Source organism: Artemia sp. Qi Xiang Cuo, chromosome 17 (genome assembly GCF_049724085.1).
Source record: "Artemia sp. Qi Xiang Cuo chromosome 17, ASM4972408v1, whole genome shotgun sequence".
In the NCBI taxonomy this organism is placed as follows: Eukaryota; Metazoa; Arthropoda; class Branchiopoda; order Anostraca; family Artemiidae; genus Artemia; species Artemia sp. Qi Xiang Cuo.
This window is the reverse complement of record NC_142810.1, coordinates 50,549,694-50,572,054: the sequence shown is the minus strand read 5'-3', so window position 1 is coordinate 50,572,054 and position 22,361 is coordinate 50,549,694. Positions and strand designations below refer to the sequence as shown.

Below are 22,361 nucleotides of genomic sequence, written 5' to 3'. Positions count from 1 at the left end.
GCAGAGTGGGTCTTTTGGTGATGTCTTGCACTTTCTGGTGCTTGTTCAGTGAACTGGTCCAGAAGAACATTGAATTGTTCTTGGGTTGAGGTAACTGGGATACCATTTCTCAGGAGGATTGGGGGTTCCTTCCTTGTTTTCTTTTCCCCATAAATGCTTGGAAATTTCGCCACAGATCTCTAATGGAAGTTGACTTTTTGAACTTTGTCTCAATTAGAGAGGTCCAGCTTGCAGTTGTTTTATGTTTTTAAGGTTTATGCTTACCATGCATGTTTTTGGCCGATTTTAAATAGATCGCATACCGTCTTAAAGTTTCGACTAAAGGTAAAAATTTTGGTATTATTCGATAGCTGAGATTTGACTTTATAAATTCACTGCATTACTTTTTTTTTAAATTTGCTTCAGTTTTTTTTTAAAGAAAAATATTTTTTTTTAAATATGAAATTTTGCGACTAAGCTGAAGCTACTATTTCAACCGAATAGACAAGATTTTTATACCATATTGTTCATTAGCTTCAGATCTATTTATTCGCCGTGCCAGATTTTTAAAATTGCTTTGAATTTTTTGTAAAATATAATGTAAACTTGCTTGAAAAAGCATTAATTGTTACCGCTAGATGGACTCTACTTCGCTATTTCTCATTCAAAGAAATAAAGGCGGATCCGTCATGAAGGGTGAATGTAATGCCTTTAGAGTAGGTGGTTTAACAAAATGCAGTTTTGTCTTACAGTTACGGTCTGACAAAAAGACAAGGCAAAGTTCTTGACTAGACTACTTTGGAATATTCTTCTCTGTAATTCATCGGACTCGAGAAGAAAATAAAGCGAAAATTCCGTTCCTATCGGAACGGAAGAAGAAAATAAAGCGAAACTCAAGAGAATTCTAAAAGTATCTAATCTTGGATTTCCCATTCGATGTATTTGGTTACAGTAAAATGGAAATTATGTCTTTGGACATTGTTTTGTTCAAAGTTGTTTAACAAATCCGAATATAATTTATTTATATACGTTTCATTAATTTATCTATGTGTATTTATTACCAATCCAACAAAAAGTAATGAAAATGTAGCATGGAAACGATAGAATCTTCTTAATTCATTTATTTTCAAATTATACCGAATCACGGGCAATCTTTTGAAAGTTAGCTTGCAAAAAAATAAATATACTCATACATTTGCCATTCACGCTTTTTCCAGTATAATAATCACTACTGTTAATATGGGATCTAATGCCTAGACTGGTTACAGTCCCAGTTGAGAAACTAACTTTGTAGATATTGTTTGTTTGATTTTTTTTCCACTTATTTCTCATCAACAGTTTGTTCGTAATGTCACACCAACAAAAGTGAAATCAATAAATTTAGTGTCACATTCTTGACCTGATGAAACAATTTCCGCTAAGATTTCAATATAATTACTAGATTAGTATATTAGGTACTCACATGTAATAGCGACCACACTTTGTTCTTGATATGTAATAAAACTGGTTCTCTTTGTCGCTCGGAGATAATCAGCTTGGCTTGAGCGAGAGAAACTACTTTGGGGGGTATATTTTATTTAAATATTTAATATATAGAGGCGGCTAATTTAGATATTAGATATACTGTGTTCTGGCCGTCCTGCTTCCTATAATTCTATGTTGTATTTTCCATAATTTTTTTTTAACTAAAGTATTAAAATTTCATTAAAATTTTTGTTAATGAAATTTTTTTTCAGTTTTTTTTCATTTATTTTCACTAACATGCTTAACTTTTTATGCTCGTAAATATTGTTTGTGTCGATAATAATAATCGTTTTTTTCATCTGATACGCACGTTAATCATAGATGGCGCTTCATCTTTACTCTTTCCCATGGAAAGCTAAAGGACCCTGTACAGAACATTTATATGTACTAAAACCACTAAATGTACTAAAACATCGGCCACCATTCATACAGGGCTATCATTGAGAATTTATAAATGTTCCAAAATTTACTAGAGAAAAATCCCCACCTTTCCAAAAATTCAAAGCTCAGGACTAAAATCACAAGATGTAGGGGAAAGTTCCAAGGAGTGGCAGCCCTGTTATTAGGATAATATTTAGAAAAAAATATACTCAGACATATATTTTAACTCCCCATCTGCAGACCGATTTCAGCATCAGTGGACAAATGATAGCGGTAAGAAAAATTTGTTGAAAGAAAAAATTTTTTTGGATGCATTTAGTAAAAAGAGATGGGATCTAGTAAATTTTTCCTCTCCGATTTAGTAAATTCTTCCAGGTCAGGGTCGCAACCCTGACTGTACAAGCAAAACTATTTGAATTGATAACCTACTTCTATGAATTTTTTTGTCCTTATACAATAAAAAGTACGCATTTTATTATAATCGTTTATTTGATTTTCCGAACTTAGGGACGAAGTACCAAGTACTACCCTGACTATGCCCCTGAAAAGATTTTAGTTCAATTTTGTTTTCATTCTATGAAAACGAAATATATTTCGATAAATATTATGGCCCTTAATTAATAAGTGTGCATCGATATATTTAACCTTGTTTCATATCTGTATTACTGACGCGCATTTTGGAGAAACTCATTCGGTTTTTTCTTGGAATATATGTGCCAAGTTCAATAGTTTTTTTTTTTTAGTTTTTTTTTACCTGAACCCAAGGGTACTATCTATGCATATATGTGGGTGAAAATGAGCTTTTATAACATTTGACAATTGATGCCATTAAGGTTTTAAGACATGACATAAGGTTTTATGACATTCAGTAGCAAGCGAATGCAGGCCCGTAGTCAGGAATTTTTATCGGGGGAGGGGGTCCGATAAGACATCTTTTTTCGGGAGTGGGAGAAATAAATAAAGCTACTTTATAATTTGAATAAGGATTGCTCAGACATTTAAGAAAGTTTAGGATTTTGAAGGGAGGGGGCCTTTACCTTCTGTCCTTCCTACGTCCCTGAATAGTGGTTTTAGTACATATAAATGTTCTGTACAGGGCCCTTTAGCTTTCCATGGGAAAGAGTAAAAGATGAAGCTTTGAACCCATTGGGAGAGAGGAGAAGCATGTGCAGCTGTGTTGGTCTGCTACGGAATGGTGGAGCAACACCTTATTAGTTATGGTCAATTTTTTAACACTACCTCGTCGTGACGAATTTGTTCGTTTTTATGGGTTAACTGTTAGCTTTTATGGGTTGATCGGTTTTTTAACTGCATAGGGAATATTGTTTTAGTTGGTACTCCATACCTTCGCCCAACGCCTAAACTGGATGCTTAAAATGAAAAAGAACCCCCATTTCTCTCTTTTTTTTTTTAAGAATAGTGGCACGTAGCAAAAAACATGTTAGTTCATTTTTTATGTTTTTATTATTTTATTGTCAAAAAAAATTATTTTCCTTTTTTCAAACTGAAGGTTCAATATCTCCAACTAATGTGTTTTTTTATTGTTGTAGTTCCAATAGTGCAATATTTATTTCGACCCACAAGTCTTTTTTAACAGTTTCAAGCCATTTCTAAAAATTTTTGGAAGTTCATTTTCGTAATTATCTTTTATTTTTAGACAAACCTATATGATAGTTGCCATCCTTGAGAAATCTTTAAGCAAAACCATCTATTTTATTTTTTATAATTTTATTATGTTGGTTTTATTTTTTATATTATTTTTATTTTTATACTATACGAACGTCAGAAACGTTATGACGAAGTTCTTTGACGTTTTATGACGAAGTTCTGTGTGACGAAGATCTGACAAAAATTTGTGGATATTTAGTATATCGGAAAATATTTTAAAGGGAGGGGAAGAAGGCACAGGGTCCAAGATCCCATTCTACGTATGTATCTGCATGGGTCCTTTTTGATTTTTAAATGCTTTGTCTTTTAGATACTATGGTGGAAATGAATATATCGATCAAGTTGAGGTTCTCTGCCAACAAAGGTGCTTAGAAGCTTACGGCCTTTCCCCTGAAGAATGGGGTATAAATGTCCAGCCATATTCGGGTTCGCCAGCAAACTTTGCTGTTTATACAGGAATTGTCGAACCGCATGGAAGAATCATGGGTAAGTTTCTTTAAATAATTGAAACGAAAATATATTAAAAACGGGTAAAATTTTAAATAGGACTGAAAAATAAAAAGAAGCTTCTTAATTCAAAATCGTAATTTAAGTCCAAATTTTTAAAAATCGGCGAATTCCACACTGCCTTTCCATCATAAGCAACAAATTACAAATAGAATAATAGGGAATTTTTTTCCGTAAGATGGTGGAATTCCAAACTTTAAATGAATGTTTCAACCCTATGTCCAAGGGCCGTTCTCAGCATAACACAAATAAAAAATATAAAAATGAAACTGACATTAAAATACGAACTTTAAAACACAAATTTTGTACACAAATCTAATTAAAAATGATCCGAAAAAATATAGTACAAAACCAACAGCCAATACTAGCAAACCTGCTAGTATTCTAAACTTTCCTTCCACAGTGGAAGGAAAGTTTTTGCTTAAGGAATCAGTCCGTGCATTTACCCGACCACAGCAACAATGTACCACTCATTGGGTACCAACAATGTACCACTTGCCACTGTGGGAAGTGGCAATTGTTCATAGGTTGGCTTGGCGAAAGGAAGATTAATCTTCTCGAAGCCAGTGCTTATAGTTGCAGAATTCATGGTGTATCTAAGGACTGGAATAAAGCTCGTGCCATTTATGGTTAAAGCTTACAAGGCAGCAGCGTGCAGGACGCACGCTGCTGCCACAGAAAGAGATGTAAACTATTTGAGGTAAATGTTTAAAATTTAGAAAAAAATATGTAAATTTGAAATATATTTTGTACAAGAAATATCGCTGGATTTTATTTAAAAAAGAAAAGAAAGAAAGATGTTTGTAAGTACGATAACAAACGTCGTTCTTAGGTTTTTTAAAAATACCTTTGAGGTTAGCGGTCAAAAAGGCAGCATTAGCATCGAAAGGTGTATGTAATTATTTGCATTTCATCCGAATGAATTACATAGTCTCAGTCCTTGTCCGTCTCCTCTTAGTCCGTCTTGTCAGCCTTCTCCGTCTCGTCTCAGTCCGCCTCGTCAGCCTTGTCAGTCTCGTCTCAGTCCGTCTTGTCAGCCTTGTCCGTCTCAGCCCGTCTCGTCATCGTCTTAATCCTAACTATCAGTCCTTGTTCAGCTTTGTTGTTGTTATGAGACTAGGGCTGTTTTAAAAAATTTTTAGTTTTAAAGGTTGTATTTTAATGTAAGTTTCTCTTTTATATATTTATTTATCTTATGATGACGACGGCCATTGGCCATAGGTTCGAAATATTCATTTAAAGTTCGAAATTCCTCTGTCTTACGTGGAAAAAATCCCTATTGTTCTACTTGTAATTTGTTGTTTATGATTGAAAGGCAGTGTGGCTGCTATTTATGCATTGTTATTGTGAGACAAAGCCATGACCGGTTCTACTTCATCTAAGTAAAACCTGTTTCTCTGACTAATCCTAGTGAAATATCACAAAATATGATGAAAATGTAATACTTAGAAATAAATTTGGACTATATATTTGTAAATTAGGGGGACGGGGTAAAGTATAGAGGGTCAGCATCCAAAATGTGTTAAGTACAATTATTCTGCACATTATGAAGCAAGAATTGTGTTCTAACTTCACACTGTCTAAATACTTTAATGAAATGATGAATTCATTATTTTCAATAATGAAAAAAACGTCATTACTCAAAGTAACTTATTTTTTAATATTTAAATTTTGTAGCAAGATTTTTAATCACTCAGTCATAAAAACTGAGATTTTTTTTTACCTCAATTGTCCTCACAAGTTATTTCCTTAGCGTTTTTTGCTTTGTGCCAAACAAATGAAACAAACAACCGCTATTACAAACAAACCGCTATTAAACAAACGCTATTAACAAAAGAAGCGGAGTCTGAATTCTCCGCTTCACCACCGGAAGCCTTTATAAACGGGATAAAAAAGACAACAATAGAACGCCAAACGAATGAAACAAACAAAGAAACACAACGAAAAAGCGCAAGAAGAAAAACAAAAGGGAAAGAAACTTATGTTTAGACAAAATCCAGTATGGTTGAGAACCAAAGCACAAAACGTTATTAACAACAGAAGTGGTGTCTGAATTCTCCGCTTCACCACCGGAAGCCTTTATAAACGGGATAAAAAAGACAACAATAGAACGCCAAACGAATGAAACAAACAAAGAAACACAACGAAAAAGCGCAAGAAGAAAAACAAAAGGGAAAGAAACTTATGTTTAGACAAAATCCAGTATGGTTGAGAACCAAAGCACAAAACGTTATTAACAAAGCCAAATGTGTATTCTTATACGTCTGAACTATCTCCTGGTATGGAATTCTACGGGAAAGGTTCTTTTTAATTAAAAAGTTTTACTTATAGTGTCAAAATCAAAACCAGGTCAAAGAACTATAATGGCTGGAAAGTTCAATCAATCATTTGCATATCCTATTTGGCACAATTTCGTTGACTTTATTACCTTCATTATTAAAGTTAAAACTTGTTCGAGATTGTTTAAGCATAATTTTCTGTTACAATCATAGGTATGACAGGTTTGCTTATATCCGTTATTAATATTTTTGTGTTGCAATTATAATTGGAAAGGCAGTATGGTCTAAGAATGAATTGAAGTTTTTCAAATATTTAAATATTTCACGAATTGGATTCATTTTTAATATTAAAATATTTTCTAATATTATATAATGAATATAAATATTCATTTATAATATTATCAAAATTCCTTTTGACATTAGGATAAGCGTACATGTACACAGGGGCAGATACGAGAATTTACTCCCTTAAAAATTGGTTGTTTTTTACCTAGGCCACAAGCCAAATTGTATATCCAACAGTTGGCCAAAGGCCAACTTTTTCCAAAAATATTTTCAGATTTTTTTTCCTTCTAAATTAAAAAAAGAGTTTTACAAAGCCTTGAAAACTTTGTAGATCTATTGTCTTATAGATTAGTTGTCATTTCAGCTATAGATCCAATTATGGAAGCTTTATTGTATGTCAATTGTCATTATAATAAAATTTGTGATGCCATTTTATCATTATGTAGATCTATTGTCATCCGTAGATCTATAGTCTACGGATCTATTGGTCTAGATCTATAGATCTGTAGATGTCTTGAAGATTCATCTCGTCTGACAGTGGCGCCATTTATTTTCATTAACTTAAGGCTCTTTCGACTGTTGAGAAAGCCGCCAGATGTCAATCCAAGTCAACAGCGATCCAAGCGTAGCCACAGAGGGAAAAGAGGAGGCCAAAGAAATAAAAATTGTGCTATCCCTGTTCTCGTTTCTAACAACAGAGCGAGGTCTCTCAGTACAGCAAGGGAACGTATTCTGACAGTAGTTAACTGCATCCCTCCTAGTGAAATCCCTCCTTCGCTTCGTCCGTGGTACGCTGACCCAGTATCGTCACTGTCAAGTACCCCACCCCCCCTAACCCCTGAGTTTTTCTTGTCGAAGTGCAGACTTCCCAATATCCTAGTATGTAATGCCCGATCACTAAACAATAACACCGACGAACTTGAAGTAGTTCTTAAACAGACGAGTTCCCCCATTTCTGTTATCACAGAATGTTGGGATATTAACGATGAAACCGGGCATATCAAGGGGTACAAGTGTTTTTTTAATACGAGACGCGACCGAGGGATTAACCGACGAGGCGGTGGGGTCGGACTGTACTTTCGGGAAGACTTACCTTGTAAATTACTAAGTCAGCCCAGTGAATCATGCCATGAAGTAATTTGGGTCGAATGCAAACCAAAGCGCCTATCAAAGCGATATTCGTGCTTGGTTGTAGCTGCAGTTTACTACCCCGAAAGTGCAAAGAACAGAAAAGAACTGATCCAGTATATCCAAAACTGCACTGATGACCTACGCCGCAGACACGCAGCGCCTGCTTTTGTAATCGCTGGTGATTTCAATCAGACTAATAAGGCATGGGTCTCCAGCATGCTTGACCTCAAGCAAGTTGTCTCAATCCCTACTCACGTCAGTGGTAGTATATTAGATCTTATTTTCACGAACATTCCCGATTATTATGAAGTACCCTTCTCTCTCGGTCCGTTGCATAACTCTGACCATAACACACTTCTTTGGAAGGCCAAAGTTGGCCTTCCAGCACCACGTAAAGTAAAAATTACCACTCGACCTATGACTAAAGAGGCAATTCGTTCCTTTGGACAGTGGATTGGGACGTTTGACTTTGATGAGATTTGCTCTATGACAGATATCGACCAGAAAGTTGATACTTTCAACTCTTTGCTGTCATGTAAATATCACGAACATTTCCCTGAGAAAAAAATAACTGTTAGTGATACTGACAAACCTTGGGTAACACCCGATCTAAAGAAGCTTATCTTAACTCGCTGCCAGTTACATCGCAGTGGGGATATTGTTCAAGCAAACAAACTTCGTAACCGCATTGTTAAACTGTTACGAGCAGCGCAGAAAAGGTACGTTCATGACAAAGTCTCGCCTCTCCTTCAAGGTGAGCCCCGTAGGTGGCACTCTGAAGTCAAGCGTCTTACCGGTAAACGTACCACCAGTGAAATTAAGATACAGAAAGACGACAGAACGCTGATAAAATCAGCCGAAGTGAACGCCTTTTTCACTTCAATCTGTACTACTCACCCGTCCTTCACCGAAGCCGAAATCGAAGCCCTCATTGCTGACGTCTCTGAAGATACAATCGTTGAAGTATCCGAGTTCGCGGTGTATAAAGAACTTCAAAAGTTAAAAAGCAACTGTGCTTCTTACCCAGGAGAATTGCCAGTTAAACTTTTAAGAGAATATTCTATGTTTTTAGCAAAACCACTCTCATCAGTGATCAATCAGTCGTTCAAGGAGCACAAATTCCCGAGTGCTTGGAAAAAAGCCTACGTCCGCGTCTTACCTAAAGTCAAAGACCCGAAGTCCTGCAATCAGCTTCGTCCGATTTCTATTACGCCTAATATGGCTAAAGTGACTGAATCTTTTATTTATAGAGAGCTCCTAGCCCAAGTTCAGCCAGCCCTAGATCCGTTTCAGTACGGCTGCTTGAAAGGGAGTAGTACGACGCATTATCTAGTACGTCTCTACCACCTGATTACCGAGTGGTTGGACAAAGGCAGTAGCCTCGTTGACCTGCTTTTAGTCGACTATCGTAAGGCTTTTGACTTGATCCGCCACTATACAGCAGCAAATAACCTCAAAAAGATGGGCGCTAGGAAGCATATTTTGCTCTTAGTTGTTGACTTCCTGCGTAACCGCTGTCAGTGTGTCTATGCTCTCTTCCCTAGTGACTTAAACTCTGAGTGGGCTGAACTAACGTGTGGCGCACCACAAGGCACTAAGCTGGCAGCTCTTTTGTTTTTAGCGGTAATTAACTACATTATCCTCGAGTTTGAAGACAGATTCAAATACGTGGACGATCTCTCCCTACTTCTGAAATATCTTGCTGAAAAGTCAGACGTGTATCCCCAGTTCAGCAGTGAGATCAGGAACTCCTTTCTCGAGGCGTGTAGCATTAATGACCTCCAGCTTAATATGAATAAAACAAAAGTCATGAGGTTTAATCCGCTTAAGCGTGACCTCTCATGCCCGGTTCCTTGGTACCCTACTACCTCAACCTCAGTGATTCTCGGGGTTACTTTCAGTGACGACTGTTCATTTAGCGCGCACATCGCCGGTCTGGTGAAAAAAGGTAGTTACGCATTACAGTCGCTAATTACCTTGCGCCGACTGGGTTTCTCACAAAGTCAGCTGAAGACGGTTTACGTCACGTATGTGCGCCCAATCCTTGAATATGCGTGTCCTGTGTGGGGCCCTCAGGCTCATAATATTGAATACCTAAGTGAAGATCTGGAAGCCATTCAAAAACGGGCAGTGAAAGTGATACTAGGCCCGAAATACAACTCTTATGAGGCTGCCCTTAGTACCTTACGACTGCCAACGTTGCGTGATGGGCGCTTACAGTTAATGTGCAATTTTGGGCAGTCCCTTCTTCCGTCCCAGAAACACCGTTTGTTGCTTCCCCCACCTGCACCTATCACCACCAACACCCGCCATAAGAACCAACTAGTGCCGCCAAAGTGTCAAACAACCCGTCATAGCAATTCATTTGTGCCTTTTTTTTGTCAGTTATTTAAACCGCCAGTGACCATTTTTATGCAATGTACTAAACAGCGCCATTTAGTCGGGGCTTCGGCCACGGCTACGATAGTTGTTTATAAATAAATGAGTCTATGAGTCTATGAGTCTATTTCAGGTGTAGATCTAGGGTCGTATTCAGGTTTTTTTTCGAGGGGGTGGGGGGTAGTTACAAAAAAAAAACCCTAAAAAAACGTATCAAAATTATTGATTAATTATTTGTTTATATTCATTTTGTTACGTTTATATGTGTCGGGCAAACCTTTCGATGGGTTCAAACCCCACTCTCCTGGATACGGAGTGTCTTTGTGTAGATATAATTGTGAAGATTTCATTTTTCGACACAAAGATCGTCAAACATCATCAAACATCAGTAGCCCTTGGCTGGGAAGGGGCTGAGGTAGGTACTTCAAGTTATCTTCTGAAGGCCTTATTGAGGCTCTGACAGTTCATTCCTGAAGTTTTCATTCACCTGGCTCAACTACTTTCTAAGATAACCAAAATCCAGACTTCTGTTCATTTACGTTTAGATATTTTCATGGAAATCTGTTGTTAACTATCAATATGATATATTCCATAGGGTACATAACCGTGAATATTCCATTGAAGTACTTCTACGATAGTAAACGATAGGCAAGTGGAGTAAACGTATGCTGCTGGGGTATCTTTGGGCAGGGGCGTCGTTTGGGGGGGGGCCCAATAATTTGGAGAAAATAACTATTATATAGCCCATGCCCCTTGACTATCCAGATATGGACCCCTCTGCCCCCCCCCCAAATAAAAAATAAAAATTCTGGAGCTACTCCCCTTCCGTTGGTCATTAGAAAGAGACGTCCTTGAACCAAAATACTGAATAGAATCAAAAATCTACATTGATATCCATATAAAGGTATAATATAATATACAAAATAATATAATTATGTATATTTATAATATATAAACAATATAAAGAAATAACCATCTTACTAATACAGAAATTCTCTAAAATATCATCAATAGAACTTCAAAAGAACTAGCTGTACTGTATCATCAATTACTATTTGTAACTTTTTCATGTAAACTAAAAGTGGTGTTTTTTCTGTAGAGATTTGGGTCGAGACTCCTTCAACCCGTTTATTATTTTGAGATCATCTCATTGTTATTTTGGTTACTGCCTTCAGCTTTCCTCTGAATAATGGGCTGTTCTGTTGATCGCACTGATCTCATTCAGCTGGATACTTGATATTAATAAGATAGAGGGCATTTATAAGGCAAATCAGAAATTTACAAAATTCGGGTTCTATATATACTCACATTATTAAGAATAGGTTAAAGATATGGAGCATCAAGGAGCAAATAGTTACAGAAAGTAGAGTAACTTTGGTGGAGCACGTTTGTTGTTTTTTCCTTGGTTTGCAGTAGTCTTTTTATAGGCCACTGTATATAAATTTAGACACTACAATCATTCCCTATCTCAAACATCATACAAAGCCGGACCAAGATGCAAGTGCTCCGGAGGACATTTAAACAAGTAGAAATATAAGTGATATTTTATTTTTTCACGGGTAGACAAGTCAAATTCCTCTTGAATGCGAAACTTGGCTTCACCTGTGTAACATTAACTTTGAAGAATCAAATTTTAAATTAATTTATTCCAATACATCACCAAAAATCAGTAATTAGTAGTGTAATAAGGGTAATTAGTAATTAATAGTAGTGTAATTAATAGTAATTAATAGTAGTGTAATTAGTAGTAATACATACATGAAAATCGGTAGTTAGTAGTGTAATGTTCTTATTAGATGTTTTGGAAATTACAGGTTGGTTTCAAAGGCTATTTGAGAAAGTTTGTGCCAAAATACGTGTTCCAGGGTAATATACACTGGACCCCTGATGGCAGATTAAATGGGAGGAGCTGTTTGTACGCACCGATAATGTAGTAGCCAAAAATACTGAGTTTGATTATACTGTATAAATTTATATATAGTGGTATAATCAATCTGATTTCCTTTTTTGTACTAATATCAGAGGCAGTGCGCTGACGCAAACTTGGCTTGAAAATTCGAATAACCTTTAAATTCGTTTTATAGAAAGTCTTACTAAAGAAATTTGTCTGGAAATTCTTCTTTTGTATTAGTTTCATTTTAGATAATATTTTAATCATTGGAGCAGAGTAAATAGAGTAACTTACTAAAATACCATAGAAAATTGACAGCAAAATTTTTTAACTAGATTTTACATGGAACTAAAGCCCCCCCCCCCCCCTCTTTTTTCTCATCTATTAATATCCATTCTTCTTTAGCCTGTACCTGAAGATACCTAAATACCAGGACAATAACCTGGATAATACAACTTACCTCCTGTTTATTATCCCTTCAGGTCCGAAACTTCAGTTTTTTTTTATTTACATCTAACTTCTTCATTTTTTTCTTATCGTGGAATATTTTTCGGATGCTTTTTAGGTTTGATAGAGAACTAAAAAACTTCATGCGACAAAAGAAGGTTTTTTTTTTACAGCAGGTTGACAGCAAAAAACTAGTAAATAAACACGGTAAACAATGAAAACGCAAATTCTATAGGGAAATCCGAATTAAGGTAATCGGTAATTAGGTATTCATCAAATGCATAGTTAATGATTACATACTTAAAGCATAGTATTTTACCGTCAATATTACGTTTGTTTACGGAAAATTTTTTTTATCAATATATAGTATTTTACCGGCAGTAGTATGTTCGTCGATTTATAAGATATAGATGTAGTTATATTCATAAAATATAGTTTAATTGAAAAATACCACTAATTAGCTTCAGAGAGCTGGATTCCGATTTTTAATTAAAAGAAAGAATGAATATCTCACAACATTCTAAAGAGAAGTAAAAAGCCAAGCAAAAATACCGAGTGAATTAGGTGGGTATATGGTGCTTAATTTAGGAATTGATAAACTAATGACTGGCTGCCACTTGTGGCTTGGTGGCCACTAAGTGTAGAGGTAACGGGTCCCAAAATAAGTGTTCCACATTTAAGTCTAGAAGTTGCATTTATGCTTTTGTATAGTGCTGGCTAATGGGAAAAAATATCAAACTTTTACTAAAACTTAAAAAAAAAAATGAAACATTTACTAAAAGTAACATGGTTGTTTTTATTTTTTTTTAAGATTCTATGAAAGCATTAGAATTTTGTCCACTTTTAACTTTGGAATTGTTTTTCAGTACTTATCAGTTCATCTCTGTAAATAAAAGATAATTTTTTGCAACACTTATTTTGGCTAAATTTGAAGAAAACCGAAAATTTTAATTAAGAGTAATATAAAAGATAACTCTGTAAATACAAGGTAACATTTTTGCAACACTTATTTTGGCTAGATTTGAAATAAAACTGAGATCCAAGCCCTCCAGAAGCAATGTCTCTATGATGAGTCTAATTGCGAAATAAATTGCAGATTTGAATATGATGAAGCTTAGAGCAGACCCTTGTTCAATTCCCTTAAAAACTTCAATTTGCTCAGAAAGATTTTGCCTACGATATTCTGTGGTCATTTCCCACCCCAAAAAAGACGGATATGTGTGAGGTAGTGCCAATCATGAAGAACCGGGACAATTGTGGGATCTACTCTTGAATCTAAGAGGCACCACAGTGCGTGTGAGTGGACAATAGAGTCGAAGGCAGCAGAAATGTCGACGCTGGAGACAAACAGTGGATTCTTGACCAAAGAAGTAATTGTTATTAGTTTCCTTGGTAGTCGATGGGCGTGTCTACGGTTCAATCCATTCCTGAATCCAAGTTTTATTGTCTCCAATTAAAGCAGTTGACATAATATGGAGCAGCAGTACCTTCTCAACTACCTTGCTGAAGGCCGACGAAACTGGGATTTACTTGTAGTTTTTACAAAGCTAACAAAGCAGTGGATCTCGATTCTTTCTCAGGATATTAGATGTGCGGCAACCGTGGAATTTGGCAGGTGCGAGTCCCTGCTTGGTGCACGTTTGGAACAGTAGGGCTAAAGACTCGTGTAGAAGTTCTGTCTCATGCTTTATGTGTCTCGGAATGATCCCATCGAGCTCCTAAGACTTGTTTTTTTTTTCAGTTCCTTCACTGTTAGTTCAATATGACATTTATAAATAATAATTATTCCAACACGAGGAAGCTGGTGGAACGATACTTTAACAAGAGTCGAATCAAGGATTTTTATTGTACAAGTATCAATCTATTTTGTGCCATTCACTCTTCATATACCATGATCGGCCGGGGCACCGCTTGTGGATAGAAAATGGTACAAATAAGTTAATTTCAAGGTGATTGCTACTATTGTGCTCAGAGCCTACCACAGTTTTAATCTCTGTCGGGAGTGGGAAATTCAAGAAAAAGTAATCGATATCTGATGTAGTCAGGGATGCACTGTAAAAAAAAAGCAAAGGACAGGGATTTTGGAACTGGGACCATAGTCTCTGGTAGACACCCTCTAAGCATAGTGAAATATAATCATCGTCCAGAAAGTTGCAGCTAAAGTCCCCACAGATAATAATATTTTCTGGCTTCTATTGTTCAGCACAAGCCTTCGTGTATTGCCTTTCTGAGTGAACATCACGATAATCTGTAGGGAGGTATACTGACAACGATAAAACTGCTAGGGCTAGGAACAGTGAACGCTGAGAAAGCATCGAATGGATCAATCAGCGTAGAAAGCAAATTAGAGTCTGTGATTATCAATATTCTACCACTTGGTCTTCCTGGTGAGCTGTGCTGGATAGCGGAAAAATAGTCCTTTCTTGGAACTCGATCAAGAACTGCTGAATGAATGGATGTGGTCAAATGTTCTTGTATGCATGTTATGCTATGTTTGGTTACTAAATCACTTGAGAGAGACAGCTTACATGGAGTATGCCCGTATATATTTCTGCTGTAAAGGGAAATACTTCCATTCATTGTTTATGTTTGTCCGAATAGCCTCTAATTGTTTCTTATATACCGGGCATTGTGAGTTATAGCATGGATGTTTTCCAGAGCAATTAGCACACTTGGCATCACGGGCACATGGATTATCTTTAGAATTTTCGTGATCACCACACCACCTGAGACACTTCCCTTTGTTAGGAATGTCTCGTTGCAGCGCGTTGAACTTTTGGCATTTAAAACACCTCGGAGGAATGCCAACGTATTTGTCCACCCTGATATGGCAATAAACGATATAAATATCGTATTTCATTGCTTTTTCAAAATCTTCTTTGTCTCAGAATGTTAGCTTGACTGACTTGCTTGTACCATAGCGTTTTGCTTCTTGGATCCCTTCCATAGGAGACTCAAATCCTCGTTTGTAGTATCCTCAGGGACAAATTTAGCCACAGCCAGGAATTTTGGTTTTGAACTCTAACTACAACCGCAGAATTTGATTTTCTGCATTTAGCTATTTTTTCTCCATCTCTCTCGGTTCTAGCGTTTCGCTTCTCGTAATTAACTTCCGAACTTTTCCGGCCACACCATTGGAGTCGAGAAATTCTGTTTGCTTTGGACACGATTTGAAAATTCCGGGTGGTGCTTCTCTCACTTGAATTGGGATGCTTGGAGAGTCGCTGGGAGTGGGTTACGGTTTAGTTTTCACACCTGCGTTCCATTGGTCAAGCTGTGAATTCACTTTCCACCACATTCATTTAGTTTGCATGTTAATAATGTAAACACGTCGTGGTGTATGGCAGGAAACTCAAATGGATCATAGGAAGTGAATTTGAATGGAAATCATCCTTTGTGTGCAGTTTTCTCATAACATGAATCGCGTCTTCTACAAGCACGGATGCATTAATTGTGTTTCTGCGCTGTTTCAAGAGCGCTGATTCCTTCTTTGTTTAACTGTTCTCATTTAAATCTTATGGCTAAAGTGACAGATTTCTTGTCGAAAAATCTCACGGCAGTGTTTACACCCGATTCATGGGAAATATCTGGAATTCAGTGACCGTTGAATGAAATTAAAGAAAAGCTGCGTAAATACTTTCGCCATTCCTCTCACTACTAATCTATCAAAAATTTAGTCACTGTATACAATAATTCTCAATAACAATTAACAATCCGAGTCCTCAGTCACATCCAAAAGCGGTCCAATTTGTATTCGCAGCTATGTACGTATTATCGTAGGCTGTCCACTAGCGTAGGGATCTACTCACCCATTCGCTGTGATGTAAGGGTAAATAAATACCTGCATGACACTGCTGATACACCTTAAGACTGTAGAATGTAGATGACGCTGCAAACAACCTAGCAAATGATATAGATGACGTTTCGGAATTATATTATTAGATGGCGTTGGTAAATAAATCAAATAGAGACATTTACAGTAGTAATCGGGGGAGGGGGAAGGAGGGGGTACAAATAAAAACCAGCTCACCACCTACCAATCATCATTGAGGAACTAAAAAGATATTACAGCAACCTTATGTGAATGAGCAGAAATATCCGATCGAAGACAAATATCAGAGCAAAATGCTTCGACACAATTTGTATCCCGGCTAGGAAAGCAGTATCTTAGGATTATTACTGAAACTTCTATTACTACTTAAAACGTATATAGGCCTTCTTATCCACCTTTTCAATCTATTGAGGAGCTTTTCTGTTGAAAGTGAATGGCGAAGTTGAAAATTGTTGCTTCAGGTATATGGAGGTCGGGCCTTTGACCGTCATGAATTTTCTTTGACCCTCCATTCGATCGAACGGATCTTGGGTCTTTGACCCTCAAGAATGATACCTCGCAAGATTTTTTGCCTCATTTTGTTCGCAACAGTTTACAGGTCTGGCCTTCCTTCTTTATAGAGATAGAAAGGAATCGAAAAAGAAATTGGGAAATTGAACAATCAAAAAAGTAAAGAAATATACGAAATAATATAAATACTTACTTCGTCGGCTGTATAAATATCATTTAATTAATTAACAATTCTTACTGTGTTAGTGTTTTTGATTTTTCTTTTTCCGAGCTAGACCTATACCCAGAGTATACACTGATCTAATACTATAACTGTTTATACTATAATACTATAATAAATACAATTTATTATAAGTATTAAATATATAATAATAATATAAATATACAAATAAAATATATAAATATAAAATAATAATAATATAAAATAATAAATATATAATAATAATATAATAATATAAGTATTAACTATAATATTATAGTTATTCTGCTTTAGGCCTGGATCTTCCTGATGGTGGTCACTTGACCCATGGTTTCTTTACACCAACTAAGAAAATTTCAGCCACTTCAGTTTTCTTTGAATTTATTATTAAATATAATACTATATAACTATTGTATTAAATATGATATATAATTATTAAATAATACGGTCAATAATAAGTATTAAATATATAATAATAATATCATAAGTATTAACTATAATTGTTTTGCTTTAGGCCTGGATCTTCCTGATGGTGGTCACTTGACCCATGGTTTCTTTACACCAACGAAGAAAATTTCAGCCACTTCAATTTTCTTTGAATCAATGCCATACAAGGTCAACCCAGAAACAGGTTTAATTGACTACGATAAGCTTCTGGAGACAGCAAGACTTTTCAAGCCAAAGCTTATTATAGCTGGTAATGACTGTTTTTCTATAATTTTGCAAATTCTTCTATCTTCTCTTCTTCTATCTTCTCTATTTTCTGTCTCCTATATTAAAAAAAAATCGATTGCTGGTTAATAAGTCTTGGATTTGAAGACGATGTATAAAAACAATCAGCAACAAAATTTCTGAATTGACTTGGGACACATTCTTTGGTAAAAGCGTGTATTAGCCATTAATTAGATTGCCAGTTAAATTGACATTCTTTGGTTATCATAGCCTTAGAATATAGAAATCAGAATGTATATAGAAATCCCGCTGAGAGGGTAGGTAGGGTTGAAATTAGCCAAAATATTTGGGACGAGTTGGGGACGGTTTAGGACAGCGGCTTCCCTTGTTTTTTTATAGTTTTTACTTTATGCCAATTTGTGGTGCAGAAGAAATATAAAAAATTGCAGCAATTTCTGCTATGTATACTGCTCTCTGCCTCGATTTTTTACGCATGAGATAACCACTAGATCTCTTTTGATCATAGCGAATATCCTATCATTTCTCCTGTATTTTTTGGACATAGATTAATTGACGTCTAACCTGGTTGGGTGGGGGGGGGGGGTCAATTATAAAGAAAGCATATTTTTGCACCAAGTTGTCTATTTTGTCAGGGACTGAGGGGGATGGGGGAGACTGCTCCCAGGAGGAACAATGAAGTTACACTAACTTCACTATATAGTATAGTATATAGTATAGTATAGTATATAGTATACTATACACTATATACTATACACTATACTATACACTATACTATATACTATACACTATACTATACACTATATACTATACACTATACTATACACCATATACTATACACTATACTATACACTACAATGCACTATATACTATACACTATACTATACACTATATACTATACACTATACTATACACTATACTATATGCTACACACTATACTATACATTATATACTATAAACTATATACTATAAACTATACTATACACTATATACTAGACAGTATCCTGTACACTATACTATACACTATACTATACACTATACTATACACTATACTATACACTATATACTATACACTATACTATACACTATATAGTATAGTATAGTTTGTTCAATGTGTTCCCTTATCGAGCAATTGGAATAACATAATTTTGTTGTATATCCAGTTTATTTCTTTTGAATCCACTAGACTGGATGTAAGATCTGCTTTGATAATTCTTTTTTGGCTCCTGTCCAGATAGCCCATTGATACCCCCTCTGCTTTTGAAAAACCTCAACATCATCAAGAACATGTATTTTTTTATGAATATTTTCTATAAAACGTAAATCAATAAATCTTTGCATTATCACAAATATTTGCTATAAATTCTTATATCGTATATTATACTTGTCATACATATTTTTGTGTATGATATGATATAAATAACATATGATACTACGTAATGACGTATGCCATAACTAAAAAAAAACCTCTCAGCTCGTATGATCAGCTTATGTTTTATGGTTAAATGATAATCCCTCAAGTATTTACGAGTCAGTAACACAGTTTCCAGGGGGGGGGGGAGGGAGGGAGGGGGGTTACCAGGATCACCCCCACCCACACCCCGGACAAAATTTACTCGCAAATTTTATTTCTTATGTAAATGGGAGGTAAGTTTAAACTTTACCCCCCCCCCCCCGAATTTAGAAAAATATACCCTGAATTGGCATATATAGGGGGGGGACGGCTTAAATTTATTTCCGATAGAAATGATTATTATATTCGTAATCAGCATAAAAAAAGGCATCGTGTGCTATATTCACTTTATGCGTAATTCAATAATATGATTTGGTAGATATTTACCTCACCCCCCTAATGTAGAAATATATACCCTGAATTGGCATATATAGGAGAGGGGTTGTAATTCATTTCCGATAGAAATGATTATTATATTCGTAATCAGCATAAAAAAAGGCATCGAGTGGCATATTCACTTTATGCGCTAGTCAATAATATGATTTGGTAGAAATTTACCCTGTTCTGGATACACCCTTGCCAGCCAGAAATTTTTCGAAAAAAACAGTAACATTTAAAAAAGTCACTTACGGTATATGGATGGGCGGCTGGTATTTGGGGGGCTCCATGCTGGCGGGTGGGGTTGGAGGCAAGTTTGTAGCATTATTTAATAAAAAATATTTAAACTCTAATATATTAAATTATTTTGAATATAGTAAATCCTCATAAAATAATTGACTATTTGCTGGTACTCTGGTTGTAGAGCAACCTTTTGTATAGCTGGATTTTTTCCCCTAAAAGAAATTGTGTCTCCACCCCTTGTAAGGGACTTTCAACCACACCAATTATATGGACAATTTTATATGCTCCAAATTCAATGCGCTGATTTATAAAGGATTGTCTGAAAGTCAACTAAGATGTTTCTTTTTAATTCTATGCGCTGATTTATAAAGGATTGTCTGAAAGTCAATCAAGATGTTTCTTTTTAATTCAATGTGCTGATTTATAAAGGGTTGTCCGAAAGTCAACTAAGATGTTTCTTTTTAATAATCTCAAAAATTTAGTTTTGTTGATTTTACAGATTATTTTTAAGCTGAAGAAAAAAATATTTAAAGTTTGACGTATTATAATTTTACAATTTTCAGTGATTTTTGGCGTATTGTATGACTTGTCTAAAAATCGAGCTCATGTTTTTTATTTTGTTTAATGTTTTTTCCTGCTATGAAAATTTCTGCATTCAAAATCTATCAAAAATTATCGAATTGTGTGAAAATTCAGCTCATGTATTAATGGAGGTATCATATCTTTCTAATTGTAAAGACCTTCCGAGACCGAATTGAAAAATACTCCTTGAATACTTGTCAAGCTAATTTCTTCTATCTCTTCTTCGGAACCAGTTTCAATTTCTTCTATTATTGTGGACTGACGTTGGCTCACTATGGTATCGCTCATTTATTGCACGTGCAATTGACTCATTTTCCCCGCCATTATTCGTTATTCCTCTCATGGTCCAGTATGCTTGGCATGGCTCATTTATACTTCTGTTATCGCATCACTTTGTTAGTGCTACCTTATATTACTCTACCTCCAGTCCCACCCTAAAGCCCCTCACATACTCTTAAGTTTTCCGCACCCTTTGTCGCCGTTTCTTGTTACAAAGGCAAATTATGAGACCTAAAAGCCCAATAGGGCATAGGCCAATAATTTTGAAATGTCATTTTTAAGGCTAGTATTCTTATTTATCAAAAGTGTTTAAATAGCTGAGGATAATAATATCTCGCACCAAATCAGACGCGCCACATAATTTACTAATTGCAAACGAATCTCTCAGCTGCCCCTTAATCTCCCACAAACTACCCCCTTCTTGTTTACCCTCCTCTTGACCAAAATTTTTACACATACCATAGCCTCTTGGTTTTAAATAAAGCACTATTTACCCTTTACTTACCCTTTATTTACTTACCCTTTTTATAATTACCCTTAATATTACTTACCCTTTAATCGCCTTCCTCCCATTTTTCGCTGATTCCTTTATTTTTCGTTTAATTCGCTCTTTATTTTTAATTTAATATTTTTCATTTACTTTTTATTTTTTATTCATTTCCTGTTTTGATGACCGTGACTCTACCCCCTTAATCTCCCACAAACTACCCCTCCTCTTGACCAAAAAGGATTACACATACTATAGCCTCTTGGTTTTAAATAAAGCACTATTTACCCTTTACTTACCCTTTATTTATTTACCCTTTTTATTTATTTACCCTTTTTATAATTACCCTTAGTATTACTTACCCTTTAATCACCTTCCTCCCGTTTTTCTCTGATTCCTTTATTTTTCGTTTAATTCGCCTTTTAACTCGCTCTTTATTTAATATTTTTCATTTACTTTTTATTTTTTATTTATTTCCTGTTTTGATGACCGTGACTCTACCCCCTTAATTTCCCACAAACTACCCCCTTCTTGACTACCTTCCTCTTGACCAAAAAGGATTACACATACTATAACCTCTTGGTTTTAAATAAAGCACTATATATTACTTACCCTTTAATCGCCTTCCTCCCATTTTTCACTGATTCCTTTATTTTTCGTTTAATTCGCTCTTTATTTTTAATTTAATATTTTTCATTTACTTTTCATTTTTTATTTATTTCCTGTTTTGATGACCGTGACTCTACCTTTAACAAATCCAGAGGGTGGAGGACATTATCCCTTACCCCTGCCCTGGGTGTCGTTCATTTTCTTCTAGCCTATAGACCTACGTCTTTGTAGAGGAAGAACAGACAGAAAAAAGACAGGAAATTTTGTCCCACCGCTGACTTGAATCCTGAATCTGGCTATGTCCAAATATTGTTTCCTTTCGAAACCAATATTTGTGTGACTTATTATCCCTGTCTTTTTACCTCCGTGCTTTTTATCTAATCTCTTTTGGTTGGAAAGCCTTGTGAATGATGCAGAGAGTGAAGTGTTTGAACACGTCACAACACGTAAACAGCACAACATGTCTTGTGTTGTGTAAAAATGAGCTGTTGCGAATCAGATCAGTAAGGTCTAGGAATAAATATTTAGTTCACAAAAGTCACTTTCCTCTTAAGCTGTTGTCAAGGCCTTACCTCCAACCTATTCACCCTCATTTTTTCCATTTCCACCCCCGCCCCCCCCCCCCCCA

The 22,361-nt window shown here is 35.6% G+C and overlaps 1 protein-coding gene across 1 annotated transcript in view; it reads left to right on the top strand.

Annotated features, from left to right (window-relative positions):
- The window catches only part of LOC148942305 (serine hydroxymethyltransferase-like), a 139,699-nt gene that overhangs the window by 44,205 nt on the left and 73,133 nt on the right, over positions 1-22,361 (top strand). Inside the window, exons 3-4 of the mRNA XM_089102899.1 lie at positions 3,863-4,038; positions 17,527-17,709. Coding sequence (XP_088959025.1) covers positions 3,863-4,038; positions 17,527-17,709 — 359 coding nt within the window. The remainder of the gene's footprint in view (positions 1-3,862; positions 4,039-17,526; positions 17,710-22,361) is intronic.